The sequence below is a fragment of the Halichoerus grypus genome, chromosome 14, assembly GCF_964656455.1.
Source record: "Halichoerus grypus chromosome 14, mHalGry1.hap1.1, whole genome shotgun sequence".
NCBI lineage: Eukaryota > Metazoa > Chordata > Mammalia > Carnivora > Phocidae > Halichoerus > Halichoerus grypus.
This window is the reverse complement of record NC_135725.1, coordinates 136,567-150,990: the sequence shown is the minus strand read 5'-3', so window position 1 is coordinate 150,990 and position 14,424 is coordinate 136,567. Positions and strand designations below refer to the sequence as shown.

General features: G+C 37.2%; 1 protein-coding gene across 2 annotated transcripts in view; it reads right to left on the bottom strand.

Annotated features, from left to right (window-relative positions):
- Window positions 1–14,424, bottom strand: part of SLC71A2 (solute carrier family 71 member 2) — a 69,873-nt gene that overhangs the window by 32,787 nt on the left and 22,662 nt on the right. For both annotated transcript variants that reach the window (XM_036073951.2, XM_078062231.1), the window contains exons 2-3: window positions 11,182–11,277; window positions 1,604–1,666 (exon numbers count right to left, since the gene is read on the bottom strand). In XM_036073951.2, coding sequence (XP_035929844.1) covers window positions 1,604–1,666; window positions 11,182–11,277 — 159 coding nt within the window. The remainder of the gene's footprint in view (window positions 1–1,603; window positions 1,667–11,181; window positions 11,278–14,424) is intronic.

The window sequence follows — 14,424 nt, the reverse complement described above, 5'->3', positions numbered from 1 at the left end:
AGATTTTGTTTTTTTATTTGAGAGAGCGAGCGAGCGCAAGGGGAGGGTGAGAAGGAGAGAGAATCTCAAGCAGACTCTTCACTGAGTGTGGAGACCAACACGGGGCTTGATCCCAATTTGAAGCCACATTCACTTCACTGTGCTCACACTCACATTAAGCTATCTTAATAGGGCTACACTTTGCTGTAGGTGCTGTCATTTTATCCCTACCCCTGACATAATAACCTATCACTACAGGACAGAAGTCCTTATTAAAGCTCAATGAGCTGAAGTTTGTATATACTGAAGTGGAATAAGCCACTGTCCAAGCCCCTGAATCAATCCAAATACCTTGTGTTTTACATTTTTTTAGAATAATATTGTAGGTGTCTCTAGGTCAAAGTGTAGCACACTGCTCGGCTTCAGAGTACAGATCTAGCTCGTTTTATTTTGCAGAACCAGACTAAAACACATTTTATTAGCTAGTCCATAAGATAAAAAGGTCTATGGAGTAACTTCCCCAAGAATCTACTATAAGGATAAATTTATGTTATATTTTTATCAATGCTTTCTCTCATTTTTTCTTTTTATCTATGCTGATCACAAACAGGTGCTTAAATGACCACATGCCAGATTCTTGATAATATTCCTCTTCTCAATGAGTACTAAAAACTTCTTGCTTCAACCTTTATTTAAAATGCCATTTTAGGGGCACCTGGGTGGCTCAGTCAGTTGAGTGTCCGACTTGATTTTGCTCAGGTCATGATCTCAGGGTGGTGAGATCGAGCCCACATCAGGCTCAGTGGGAAGTCTCCTGGAGATTCTCTCTCTCTCTCCCCCTCTTCCTCTGCCCCTCCCCCGCTCATGCTTGCTCTCTAAAATAAATAAATCTTTAAAAAAATAAAAAATAAAATGCCATTATTGTAAGCATTCTCAAATTCTTTTTGAAACTAGGAAAAAGAATAAATAGCATTCATTACAAATAATGCTGCTCCCAGCTGTAAATTCAGCAAATTACTATGGTATAATTTTGTGTGCTCCTCAGCTCACAGATCAATACCATCTAAGCTGGGAGGGACACATAGGACACTATTCCCATAGACTAACTATACTGTGAAGTGGGACTGGAACATAACATTCTATTTTAATCTTTCATAAGCTTTTCTGATAAATATCACATTAAAATTTAAACAATGAATTAGGCTAATTAATTACATGGTCGAGAACTTAGCTGTGACTAGAACACAAACAAGCTTTGACAAGACGACTATATAGCTGACGAAATCTTGATGCTGCCTTCTTCCTCAATATCAAAGTCAATCTCAAAAGCAGACAAGAATATGATAGGCAAGGCAATTAAAAGCCTCACATAATTAAACTCTTTATAAACTGCTATATACATGTTAATAAAAATGAAGTACTGCTTTTACCAGTAAACCATTCTATGCCTTATGGGCTTGGGTTGTGTTTCATTTTGACATTAATAATCCAGGTAGAAGTTTAGATTTAGGTCTCCAGAACAAACAGTGATTATTTCCCTACTTCCCACTTAAACTTCCAGACTTAAACTACTAAAGGATTCCTGCCTTTGGTTCCTTGTGAACCACACAAAAACTGTTCTTACCTTTACACCTTGAATGAGACCATTCATGAGGAATGTGTGTTGAGGGAATGTTTCATGTAGAACCTACAAAAAGCAAACATCAAGAGAAATTCAAAAACAAATTAAAGAGAAAGATTTTGCTTCTGTTAATGTTAGGTTACGTAAATAAGATGAACCCTGGAATGAAAACATTTTAAGTATCAGCGATATATGGAAAATATCCTTAAAGTATGAAAAGGTAAAAAATAATGAGGCAGAAATCTAAATAAGGCAAGAACATACACAGGGGCACTCAGGTGCTTTTCTTACAAAAGCATTTGCAGCAAACACAAACTGTTAATGGGCTACACCCTTCACCACCAACAATTTTAAGCAGGTGCCACAAAAGGTTATATAAGCTCAAGTATGAACCTGCAGCCCAGCTTCATGTGACCTAGGTAGTCCAGGAAACCTCAAGCCTTCAATTTGGATCATAGTGATTCCAGACTGGTAGCACCTCTGGATATCTAACAGAAAAAATCTAAAATCAATCCTGAAAAGGCATCATCTAGGTTTCAAATCAACCATACATATATTTTTTTTCAAATATAATGACCAGGACATAATCAAAGGTAATCACAGATACAAAATGAAATATGACACCATAAGCAAGAAACAGCAACAAAGAATATGTATATAATAGAAACAGACTCTGAACAACTTCACATTCTGGAATTACTTAACAGAAATAATGTAAAAAAGAGTATGCTTGGGGCACTAGGCAGCTCAGTTGGTTAAGCATCTGACTTTGGCTCAGGTCATGATCTTGGGGTCCTGGGATCAAGCCCTGTGTCAGGCTCCTCATTCAGCAGGGAGTCTGCTTGACCCTCTCTCTCTGTGCCCCTTCCCCCCACTGGTACGTGCATGCTCTCTTCTCTCAAATAAATAAAATTTTTAAAAAATATGCTTACTATGTTCCAAGATATAGAAAATAAGCTTGAAATTTTTGAACTAGAAGCTGTAGGAAAGTCCACAGATTTTAAAAAGAAAAGAAATTCCCAAACAGAAAAAATGTATTGACTTAAGTTAGGAACTCACTCAGTGGAGATGTTTGACAAGATTAGACATGGCTGAGAATTACTGAACCCAAAAGTAGGTCAATAGAAACTATCCAGAATGCAGCATAGAGAGACAAAAAGACAAAAAATAAAAGAGAAAGTAAAAGACACAGAGGATCCTATAAGAAAATATGACACAACTTCAGTTAAACTTGTCTTGTAATGAGAATGAGGCAAACACAACATTTCAGGAGCCAATGGCTGAGAATGTACTAGAACCAATGACAGACATCAGGGCAGATATTAAAGCAGCATAATAAATTTTAAGCAATATAAAAAGAAATCCAAACTCACAATCAGAAAACCAAACCAAACCAAACCAAACAAACAAAAACTTAAAAGCAGCAAGAGAAATACAGACTGGCTTCAAATGAGCAGCAGTTAAGATGTCTTCGTAAGAGTAACAATGGAGCCCAGACAAGAAGCATGCTATCCTATCATCAACATAACAAGGAAAGGAAGACAAATGCCAACCTACAATTCTATACCTGGTTAAAATGTGCTTTCAGCACAATTTTTAACCTAGCAAAAACTTACAGTAGTGAGTCTACTAACTTATGGACTCCACCTAATGAGATATAAAAAAATGTACTTCCAGAAGAAGGAAAATAATCTAGACTAAGATGTGAGATGCAACATGAAGTAAACAGCAAAGAAAATGGTGAATATAAATGAACACTGATGCACCCAACAAAATGATGTGTCCTGTAGGTTTTTTTTAATTGTGTGGAATTAAAAGACTTAATGACATTAGAATAAACGAGGTAACTGAAGAAAGTGTTTACATTCCTTCACCTCATTCGTGCTGACACTGCTGTCCTGGATGAGGGTGAAGATATTGACATTAGACTTCAGTAAGTTTGCATGGAATGCTATGAAAGTAAAATGCATTCACAGAAATTATTTCCAACCTTTCCCTTAACAAGATTATTCCTAAGATTTAGAAAAGGTTTGTCATCTCAGCTAGGTGCATTGCAACTCTACCTATTTATACTGGAAAAATAGGAAAGTAGATAAAAGACAGCAAATATCACAAGTTAAAAATCTTTAGAGTTCTCAGAAAAATCTCAAAAATAACATACTTCATAGGATACAGAGATATAAAAATTTTCTTTAAAGAAAATGGAATGCAAATCACTATCCGAACTCCTTAACAGTTTCATTTGTTACATGCATCACAAAAATATGGTGAAACAGCAAAACACAAGAAAGTCAGTGTATTTTAAAAAATGTTTCTCTAATCCTGTGTGTGCCACTGGGTGTGGGTATCTACTGTCTCACAACCCTCTGTTCTCCCCTTATATATTCTGTCAAACTGAGGCTGAGAGCATACAGACATTTCTCGGACTCCCCTTGAGTAGAGGCTTCCTCACAGTTTCTGCCAGGGTGAAAGAGAAGGTGGAGAAGTGCCGTGAATACTACACCAACTCCAGGGCTGCCTGCTTGCTGTCAAAGGGGCACCGGTGCCGATCCTCCACTGTCTCCGGCTCTGTCCTCTGACCTCCCCTAAAACAACTCTACCCTCAAAACGACCCAAACATGCATTCACTTGTGCAGGTGATGCAATCCAGAAACAGGAGACAACCACTTAAATCTGACAAAACCATCAGCATGTATAAACGATGGAGTATGCATTTATTGGGCTGTACATTAAACTGAAGAGATCTAATGGGATGCCTGGCTATGTGAGGGACCATTTCTGGGCAACAGTGCCATGATGCAGGAAGTTCCTCTAAGAATTTTCAATCTGTGCTTTTCAAAATTCTTCTACATTTTCCTAATGGGGGGTGGGGGTGGAGAAGAAAGCAGTTAAATCTTATTGGATAAATAAGTAAAACAAAAAAGTCAATAAAAAAAAAGCCAAGTATTCATAAAATAAAGCAGCTGTAAAGAAAACAGCAATATTCTACCCATTTTATGATAAATTAAAAAAAAAATTAAATACAGTATATAATTTAACCTAACGATAAAAAGTTTATTAAACATTTCTGATAAAAATCAAAGCTTTCATTTTTAACATCTTCCTATATAAAATAAAACTTAAGGAAGATATTGCCTTTATTCTTCAGAACTATTATAAGCATTAAATATAATGGTATTTCCTTTTTTTAAAAAAGATATTTATTTATTTATTTATTTATTTATTTCGCAGAGAGAGAGAGAGAGAGAGAGAGAGCACAAACAGGGGAAGCAGCAGAGGGAGAAGCAAACTTCCCACTGAGCAAGGAGCCTGATGTGGGGCTCAATCCCAGGACCCCGGGATCATGACCTGAGCTGAAGGCAGACGCTTAACCGACTAAGCCACCCAGGCACCCCTATAATAGTATTTCCTAATAACTGAAAGTTTAGAGAGTTGAACTGACTTCTAGTACAATGAAGCTAATAACCGCATATGTATGTATATATGCTTACACATTACACACACACACACAGCTGTATTTCTGTACTTCTGCCTAAAATTCCACTGATAGGAAACTAAATTTACAGTATTCCTGAGAAGCTAAGAATAGTGAAGGACTTCTGGATCATACACAGCAGACGGGAAACCCTGAAAGAGTTGAAGCAACAATAACATGTGAAGGTAGGGGAAAAAAAAAAGATCTTTGAAAACGTAAATTTCCCAGAGTCCAGGAAAAAAACTAAAACAAAAAAAACAAGATTCAGAACTGGAGGAGGAGGAAAAACATCCACAGTTGAAGAGGTTTTTAAAAGGTTATAAAATGAGCTCCTGGTATCTTGCTCTCAAGGCTGCTGACCTCCGTATCTGTGCCCAACATAAGAATCAAACAGCACAGTTCTCTGAACTGAGATTACTAAATGGGATACCTGCAGAACCAAATGGGTAGGATTAAAAAATGATAATGCCCCAGGTTCCTTATGTTTGCCAAGAGTAGCATAAAGCCCTACAATCACACAATAAACTACTTCATCATTACAGAGGGATCTCTGAACAACCACACTGACATAAATCAAGAGCTCCTACAAGCAATGTGTGCATTCAATTCTGAGGAACAGGCCTTTCCACCTGGGCAGCACTCCAACTACCAGAGGTGTATAGGGCACAGGCGGCAAATTGGCAAGCTGATATTCTTTCTGACTTGTATTTGTGTTTTTCAAAGTGTGATAATTGTCAGTGTGTAAATTTTAGGAAAAATCATACTCCATATGATTTTCTAGCATGTTACAGGAAGTCAGAAGATTTCAAAACATGGGGCTTCCATTGCCACATCACTGATTAGCTGAGTAAGCAGACAGCGGCTGCTGCAGCTGAAGGAGCATGTATTCCAACTACAACATTCCTACCCCACTTCTGACATTTACATTACTTGCCTAGCCCCAGAAAAATTTGTTTTCACAATCTCTGATCTACCCCCTCATTTGTAAATATAAGCATGTATAAAATTCAGTAACAAATCTGAAAATCACTGAAAGGCACAAAAAGAACACAAATAGGAAAAGGTAATCTGCCTCACTGCCAAATAACCAAATTATGGTAGGAAACAGAAGAAAGTTTTAAAATAAGTAAGTGTCCTCCAAGACATTCCAAAAAATGCTATGCACATTAAAAACAATGTGCTGCACAGGGACCTGCACCAAAGCAAAACAAGTAAAAAAAAAGTCTTCAAGAACTGATTATAGGAGAAAGCACAGAAATACAGAAAAAGTAAGAACATCAGAATGGATAAGTATCAGGGTAAATACTGACTGTATAAAATATTACAATGTACTGTAGTGTTTAAAAAAAATACAGAATTTAGCTGCACAACAATAATGTAAAAAGTGGAAGAGAAATACATCTCTCTTGAAGGATGCCAGAACAGGCAGACAAAAGACATCAGTGAATATATAAAAGACATCAAACATAATTAACAAATTTAACATACTTACCACATAGAGAACACTACTCCAGGGGAATACTTGTTCTTTTCAGATCATATGGAAAATTTATCAGAATTAACCATATGCAAGTATACAAAACAAGCTTTGACAAATTTTGAAGAACTGAAATAATTCATAATATGATCTCTGATAATACAATCTAGAAAAGTCCCCAAATGTTTAGAAATTAAGATAATATACATGCAACAGTCTATGACCATAGGGAATATAGTCATTAAGACTGTAATAATTCTGTATGGTGACAGATGGTAACTATCACAGTGAGCATTCTGTAATGTACAGAACTGTCAAATCACAATGTTGTACACCTGAAACTAATATATCATACTGTACTTCAATTAAAAATAAAAATAAAAGAAACTGTCACACACACACACACACACACACACACACACACACACGGGAATATTATTCAGCCATTAAAAAGGAAGGAAATTCTGCCACTTGAGACAACATTAATGGACCCAGAGGGCATTTCACTAAGAGAAATAAGTCAAACAGAAAAAGACTAATATCATATTATCTCATTTATATGTGGAAGCAAACAAAACAAAACAAAATAAACAAGCTCACAGATACAGAGAACAGACTGGTGGTTGCCAGAGGCAGGGGACGGTGGGTGAAATGGGTGAAGGGGATGAAAAGTACAAGCTTCTAGTTATAAATATATAACAAAACTAAGTGAGTGGGATTTATGCAAGAGTGGCCTAATATTCAAAAATCAGTATAGCTGGGCACCTGGGTGGCTCGGTCGGTTACACGTCTGCTTTCGGCTCAGGTCATGATCCCAGAGTCCTGGAATCCAGTTTTGCGTCAGGCTCCCTGCTCAGCGGGGAGTCTACTTCTCCCTCTACACCCCCTTTCTTGTAATTTCTCTCTCTCAAATAAAATCTTTTAATTAAAAAAATCAATATAACTGACAACATTACTCAAATAAAGGAAAAATCTAGTTGTTATCTGGTTATATGCAGAAAATTCATTTGATAAAATTTAACACCTAATTAACTGTAAGCAAAACAGGAATAGAGGGGAACTTCCTTTCTCTGACAGAGTATCTACAAAAACATATCTATAGCAAATAACATACTTAGTGGTGAATTTTAAATTTTAGATCACTTTCCAACAGATATCATCTATGAGATAAGGATGCCTACTATGATCGCTTCTATTCAACACTGTACTGGATGTCACAGCAATGCAGTAAGAAAAAGAAAAAGAAAAAGGACTGGAAGGATTTAAAAACTGTCACTCACAAAATATATGAACATGTATGTAAAAATCTGCAGATAAACACTTAGTATTAATAAGTGAATTCAGCAAAATCACTAGACACAAGGTCAAAACACAAATTGTTTCATGTACCAGCGTAACAGAAAATTAAATCTTTACCCATCACCATGAATACCCTAGCCAGCTAAGCACCAAGCGTTCAGGGACTGACTGGGAACTTGCCACCAGTCTTGGCACCCTGGCTGTGTAAGTAACAGCCCCAAGGCCCTGAAATGCAAACTAAGACCTAGTTAGAAAAGCAGCAATGGGGTGGGAATGACTATAAGCAGGGCCAAGTCCATATTTCCAATGGGAATGGCATCTATCTGCCTCATTTATCCCAGCAATTAGAGCCTCCATTTTTTATTGCATCTCATTAATAGCTCTTTTTATTTTGCCTTAGATTTTAGTTCTTTTACTTCTCCAGAAAGGGATTCTCTAGTGTCTTCTATGCTTTTTTCAAGCCCAGCTAGTATCTTTATAATCGTTATTCTAAACTCTAGTTCTGACATCTTACTTATATCCATATTGATTAGGTCTCTGGCTGTCAGTACCCTCTCTTGTTCTTTTTTGAGGTGAGTTTTTCTGTCTTGTCATTCTTGCAGAACGTGGTCACTTTTCTATTTGTAGAATTATAGCAATTCTTTTCTTAGATCTCTGGATGAGTTTACAGGTGTTCAGAATGATCTGATAGCAATCTAGCTGAATTCCTGGGACCTGACAAAACTAAGGTCTCCTACTTCTCCGCCATCCTGGAAAGTCTCCAATTCTGTACTACTTCAAACAGAGCACTTCTAATGAGTGCTAGGATGCAGACAGTCTGATTGGACAAAATACTAATATGTAGGTACTGTTCTGTATCTCCAAATCCTTACTTCAGACTGTTTTTCTCACCTGATGGAAACAGGACAGAATGCTGTCCACTAGTTATAGCACGGAAAAAAAACCCCACACATGAACCATCATCCTAATAGTTACACCATAGTGGGTGATAGATGTAGGATGCCAAGAACTAGTTATCTGACAACAGTAAACCCCAAGATAAAGGAAGAGGATAAACGAACTCCTGCTGTAATAAACAAACCCTAATTTTGTCCCTTCCTTATCAAACAACCTAACATTATCAGTTTTCTGTACAACCAGAAAAGGCAGAAAGTAGAGGGGATATGCCAGAGAAAATCTCCCCCTCCTGCCCCCCATAAAAAAGGTGAAAGGAACCAGCCCTGCCACATCAGAACAAAAACAGAGGTAGCAAACTGTGATGTAAAGGCTAAGGGAGATAGGACACTAAAGGACATTTAGCTTAATTTAGCAACACCAAGAGCTCAGAAAAAAGAGAATGAACCCATCTACTGACTCAGCAACACTTTTTCTATGACAGTATAGTGTGTCAGAGTGATGCTAGCAACCCTGTACTCCTCACATGTTTATTTTAACCAAATCTCTGAAAGCAGCACAACTGCTCAGAAACTGCAAAGAGAAAATAAAGCAGCATTTTAGCTGGCTTCTAAGGCTGCATTCCAGGGTCTAACAAGGACAAAGAACCCCTAGGAAAATTATCTGCATTGGGCAGTAAGAAAAAAGGCACATCAGTCTTTGCATGCATATTAAAATTAATTAACTAATTAATTAAAATTAAAAGAGATCTGGCAACCTGGTCTAGGGCCAAAAAGGTCCCCAAAGATTTTAACTGTCTGGAAGGTGGTTTCAGAATTTCTAACAAGGCCTCAAAAATATTAAAGTATTCTTCACTTTGAATTCTTACTAGAGCATGATTATAGGATTAACTCTATATTGAGAAACCTGCTGAACCACTACAGCAGATTTCTGGTTGCCTTAGAAAAATACTATTTAAACTATTTAAAACACTTAACACATGGGGGTTGGGGGGGACATGGACATGGACCAGAGTCAGAGAGCCTAGACCAAAAATTAAGTAACATAGTTCCTTACAATGAGTAGCCTGGTGTGTCTATATTCATACTGAATATAGGTCTCAAAGAAACAATCCCTCAAGGACACACACGTGTGCCTATAATTCATATACTTATTATTCAGAGAAAATATCTACTGAGCACCAACTGTGTCATAGGCAGCCCAAACAGTGGTGAACACAGCAGGCTCATGAAACTTAAAACGGGGACCACTTACCCCCATTAACTAATAACCAATTACCTTCTGTAGCAAAGCCTCAGGAAGGAAAACGTAGTATAATGAGAAAGAATAAAATAGAGGTTTAAAAACACAGGCAACCTTTTAAGTTGACTGCTCCATCCAAGCTGTCATTTTAATTAAATCAAATTTTATTTTAAATGCACCAGAAGAATTAAAAATAGCAAAGTCTTATGTAAGGCTAACAGCCACCCTTTAAAGTTGCCTATTTTCTAAAGCTAATTTGTGACCAGAGTTTATCTGTATCCAAAGGGATTCTCTTGTAAGGCAAATGGTGATTGGGAAGAGTTAACCAGCAATGATTTTTAAGACAACTGAAATGTAAGGCCAATTTAAAAATACCTTTTTCTTCAATTTTAAAATATTTTTATTAGAATTGTTAGTGATTGGGGTGCACCTGGGTGGCTCAGTCAAGTTAAGTGTCTGACTCTTGATTTTGGCTCAGGTCATGATCTCAGGGTCCTGAAATTGAGCCCTGTGTCAGACTCTGTCCTCAGTCCACTTGGGATTCTCTCGCTCTCTCTGTTCCTCCCCCTGCTCGTGCACACACGTGCATGTGCACTTTCCCAAATAAAATCGTCTAAAAAAATAAAATAAATAAAAAAGTAATTAAGCACCCAAAATCTACATGCCAAACCTTTCTTAAGCATTTCCCTTCCCTCTAACCACAACACATATCAAATATCCAGGTTCTTGCTAAGAAATTCAGTACAGCCTCTGCAAAGAAGTGGCTATAGTAAGTTAGCTACCAAATACAATGATCACTGTTACAAGGTACTTACCAATCTATTTCCTATGTTCTTAGTCAAAGGCCATTACATCCATACAAAGTAAGTTACAAAGTTCAACAAAGCTTTGCAATAATTTCTCCTTGTGCATCTTCACGGTCTTCCTAAATACCTACAGTTCACTCACAGCACTTCTAAGATTCTGGCTCAGTGGGAGTGCCTTGCTACCCAAGAATATTTAACGTGCAGCCCAGGTGTTTTGTTGCAGGTAGTTCTTAGTCTCCACAGTGGAAACAACACAGTGGAATAAGCAGTCTTAAATCGCTGTCAAGAGATTCTCTCAAACACATACCTAAACATTTGGCCCTGGGGATATATGCTTAAGAACCTCTGTTTTGCTTTCATAAATAAGGACCTGTTCAGCAATACTTACAGTTAACATTGGAGTTGTCAACAAGCCCCACGCAAAGAATTCTAGGAAGATGACAATAGCAGCATGATATACACTTGGTCTGCCAAAGCCTTGTAGCTAAAAAAGGAAGAAAGTTATTATGAAAAATAGTAGACAGATAAAAGAAATCAATTTTGCTAAAATGGTATCTAACACACAAAATAAAGACTGTATGAAGTAAGCTTAGGACCTACCTGTATTATATACGATAAAACTTCATTCTGTGGCATCCCTGATTCCTTGCCTAATCACAGAAGGTGGCAAAGTTATAAACTTTTTCACTTGTCCCATGACTGCAAATAACTGAGCTTTGGTTGAGAATCAACTGGGTCTTTAAGAGACTGAGGTTCCAAGACCTGACTATTCTGTCTCTTACTAATTATGTGTCCCTCAGAAACTTGGCCTTTCTAAGCCTGGTTTCTCTAGCTATGTAAAGAGAGAGGTGGGCATGTGGGTCACTTGTTCAAAAGCTTCAGGAGCAGCACAGATGATTTAAATGATGGGGGAGGACGAACAATAAGGAAAACACAGTCCATACCAGGGGGTCAAAATCCAACTTTCTGTTTGTTACATTTTAAGACTGTATCTATTCTGCCAGTTGCCTGCAGTTTATGACTTCTGGAGATAAATCTAAAATTCCCTTCAACTTAATGTTGATTCTATGACAACGCTTATTACAAGATTAGGCACCTTGCTACCATTTGGTAGTAACTGAAAGTGATGCTTGCAAAAGACTCTGTAAAGCCCTCACTATTCTTATGCTTATATTTTTAAGTCTTTAAAAGGTAGAAGTAAATCTACATTTCACTGGAATTTAATCGTAAGGAAATAATCAGACAAATCCAGATTGTGGGACATTCTACAAGATAACAGGCGTGGTCTCCTTAAAAATGTCAATGTCATAAAAGATGAAAGTAAAGGTCAGGAGACTCATACATATTAAAGGAGGCGAGAGTCACACAACAAAATGGGGGATCCTGGAGGAAAAGGGAACAAAAGGATAAAATATGAATATGGACTTTATATTAATCATTTGGGTATTCTTGATGTCTGCAACTTACCGTCAAACGGTTTGGCAAAACAACAACAACAAAAAAACCGAAAAGGTACATACGTACTTCCTAAAGCAAATGTTAATAAATGCCAACTGCTGAATTTAGATGAAGGGAATATAATTTTACTTTTAACTTTTTTTTGTAGTTTTGAAAATTTTCAAAGAGCCAAGAACAAACGTTATTAAAAATACAAACTCGTGAATTTCTAAATTTTTGCCATGTCCAATGAAAAGTACCTTTAAATGCCATTAAATAAGACATTTGCAAAAACAGAAAGCATTTTACAAAGTTAAAAAAAAAAATTAAGCATCTAACAACTCACCCCCTCCAAACCAAAAGGCCTTTAACATAATCTTCCAAAAAGGAATAGTTTTCAATAGTCCTTTACCAACAGAATAGTGAATGGAAATGGCAGCAACTATTCAGCCTCTGCCTGTGATTAAGCCTTCTGAGACCTTCTGCGTTAAGTCGTTCTAGCTGCTAGAGACAGAAACTTTGCCATCACCCTTGGCTCTCCCCACACTGCCCTCCATCTAATCCTCTACCACCTCTTGCCCAGGTTACAGAGTAGCTTTCCACCCTTGCTCCTTCACCCACTGCACTGCAGCCACAGTGCCCCCGTTTAAATGTAAATCAGATCCCGGCAACTCCTCTGCTCCACCCTCTTAGACTTCCAGGGCAGTCAGCCCCACATCCCACTAGTCCAAGGAGGTCCCACACCTCCCTATCCCCTTTTGTTATGCTCTTATTGTTTTCTAGAGGATTTCCAACAAACTTTAGGATTCATTTTTGTCTACTGCCCATGGAATGGTAATTTAAATGCTATGAAGGAAAGGATTTTTGTCTTTGTTCAATGATGTATCCAAATAGCCCTTCTCTCACCCCACTATAGTAGTAAGCACTCTACAAAATTTATGAGATGGAAGAAGGATCTCTTCTTCAGAGACTAACATCTTTTCTCTGATCTTTTAAACAGCAAAACCCAAAATGTAGAAAAATTTTTGAAGCAGATGGCCCAGTTTCTTCAACAAGGAAATGGTATGGTCAAAGAAAAAAAGAAAAAGGAGGGAGAACTATGTTAGTATATAGATTAAAAGAAATTTAAGAAATATTAACCAAAAGCAATATTCTGGGACTTTGGGGTTTGACTCAAACTATCTGGAAAAAAGACAATTCTGAGACAATCATGGATATTTGAAAATGAACTGGATATTAGATGATACTAAAGAATTATACTCTTTGGGGCGCCTGGGTGGCTCAGTCGTTAAGCGTCTGCCTTCGGCTCAGGTCATGATCCCAGGGTCCTGGGATCGAGTCCCACATCGGGCTCCCTGCTCGGCAGGAAGCCCGCTTCTCCCTCTCCCACTCCCCCTGCTTGTGTTCCTGCTCTCACTGTCTCTCTCTGTCAAATAAATAAATAAAATCTTTAAAAAAAAAAAAAAAGAATTATACTCTTTGTAACATAATGGTATTGAAGGTGTGTTTTTTAAAGATCCTTATCTCTTAGAGATACACACTAATGCATTTGTTTGTGAACTGACAGCATGTTTGGAATCTGTTTTAAAATCTACAGAAAAAAACTAGAAGCAGTGGCAAAAATGAATTTTAAAAAAGTAAAGTAGCCTATATGCACTTACTAATAATTTCTAGTTATTTGGGTAAAAATTCTGATAGTCACCAACTCCACACTACAAAACAATTGCTTCTGAACACTGTGTGAGCATGTCAATAAACAGCCCAATATTGCTCTTGAATCATTTTATTTATTAAGCATCATGCATACAAGAATCTCAAAAAACTCTGAGAACAGCGCATAGGAAGCATAAGAAGGTAACTCTTATTTCTCATTTGCAGTTTCCATGGTTTGGTGCTTTTGTAGGCAATAAAGTTCTATTTATGGAGACCACTGGGATAGAGATCCATGTAGCGGCAATGCTGATTAAACATAAAAACAGATACACACTTTAATCTGTGTGATATATTTTAGGACATTATGCTATTTTAACACCTTGCGAAAAAAAACCAGACAACCTACATTTTGTTTATATATTATATGCTTAGATGTATCAATTAGAAGTTGTTTAACAAACATCTCTTCTAAAATGCAAACACTTTCTTATTCTCACCTCTACATAAATTACTTTAATTGAACTATCAACTATTCCTAGCC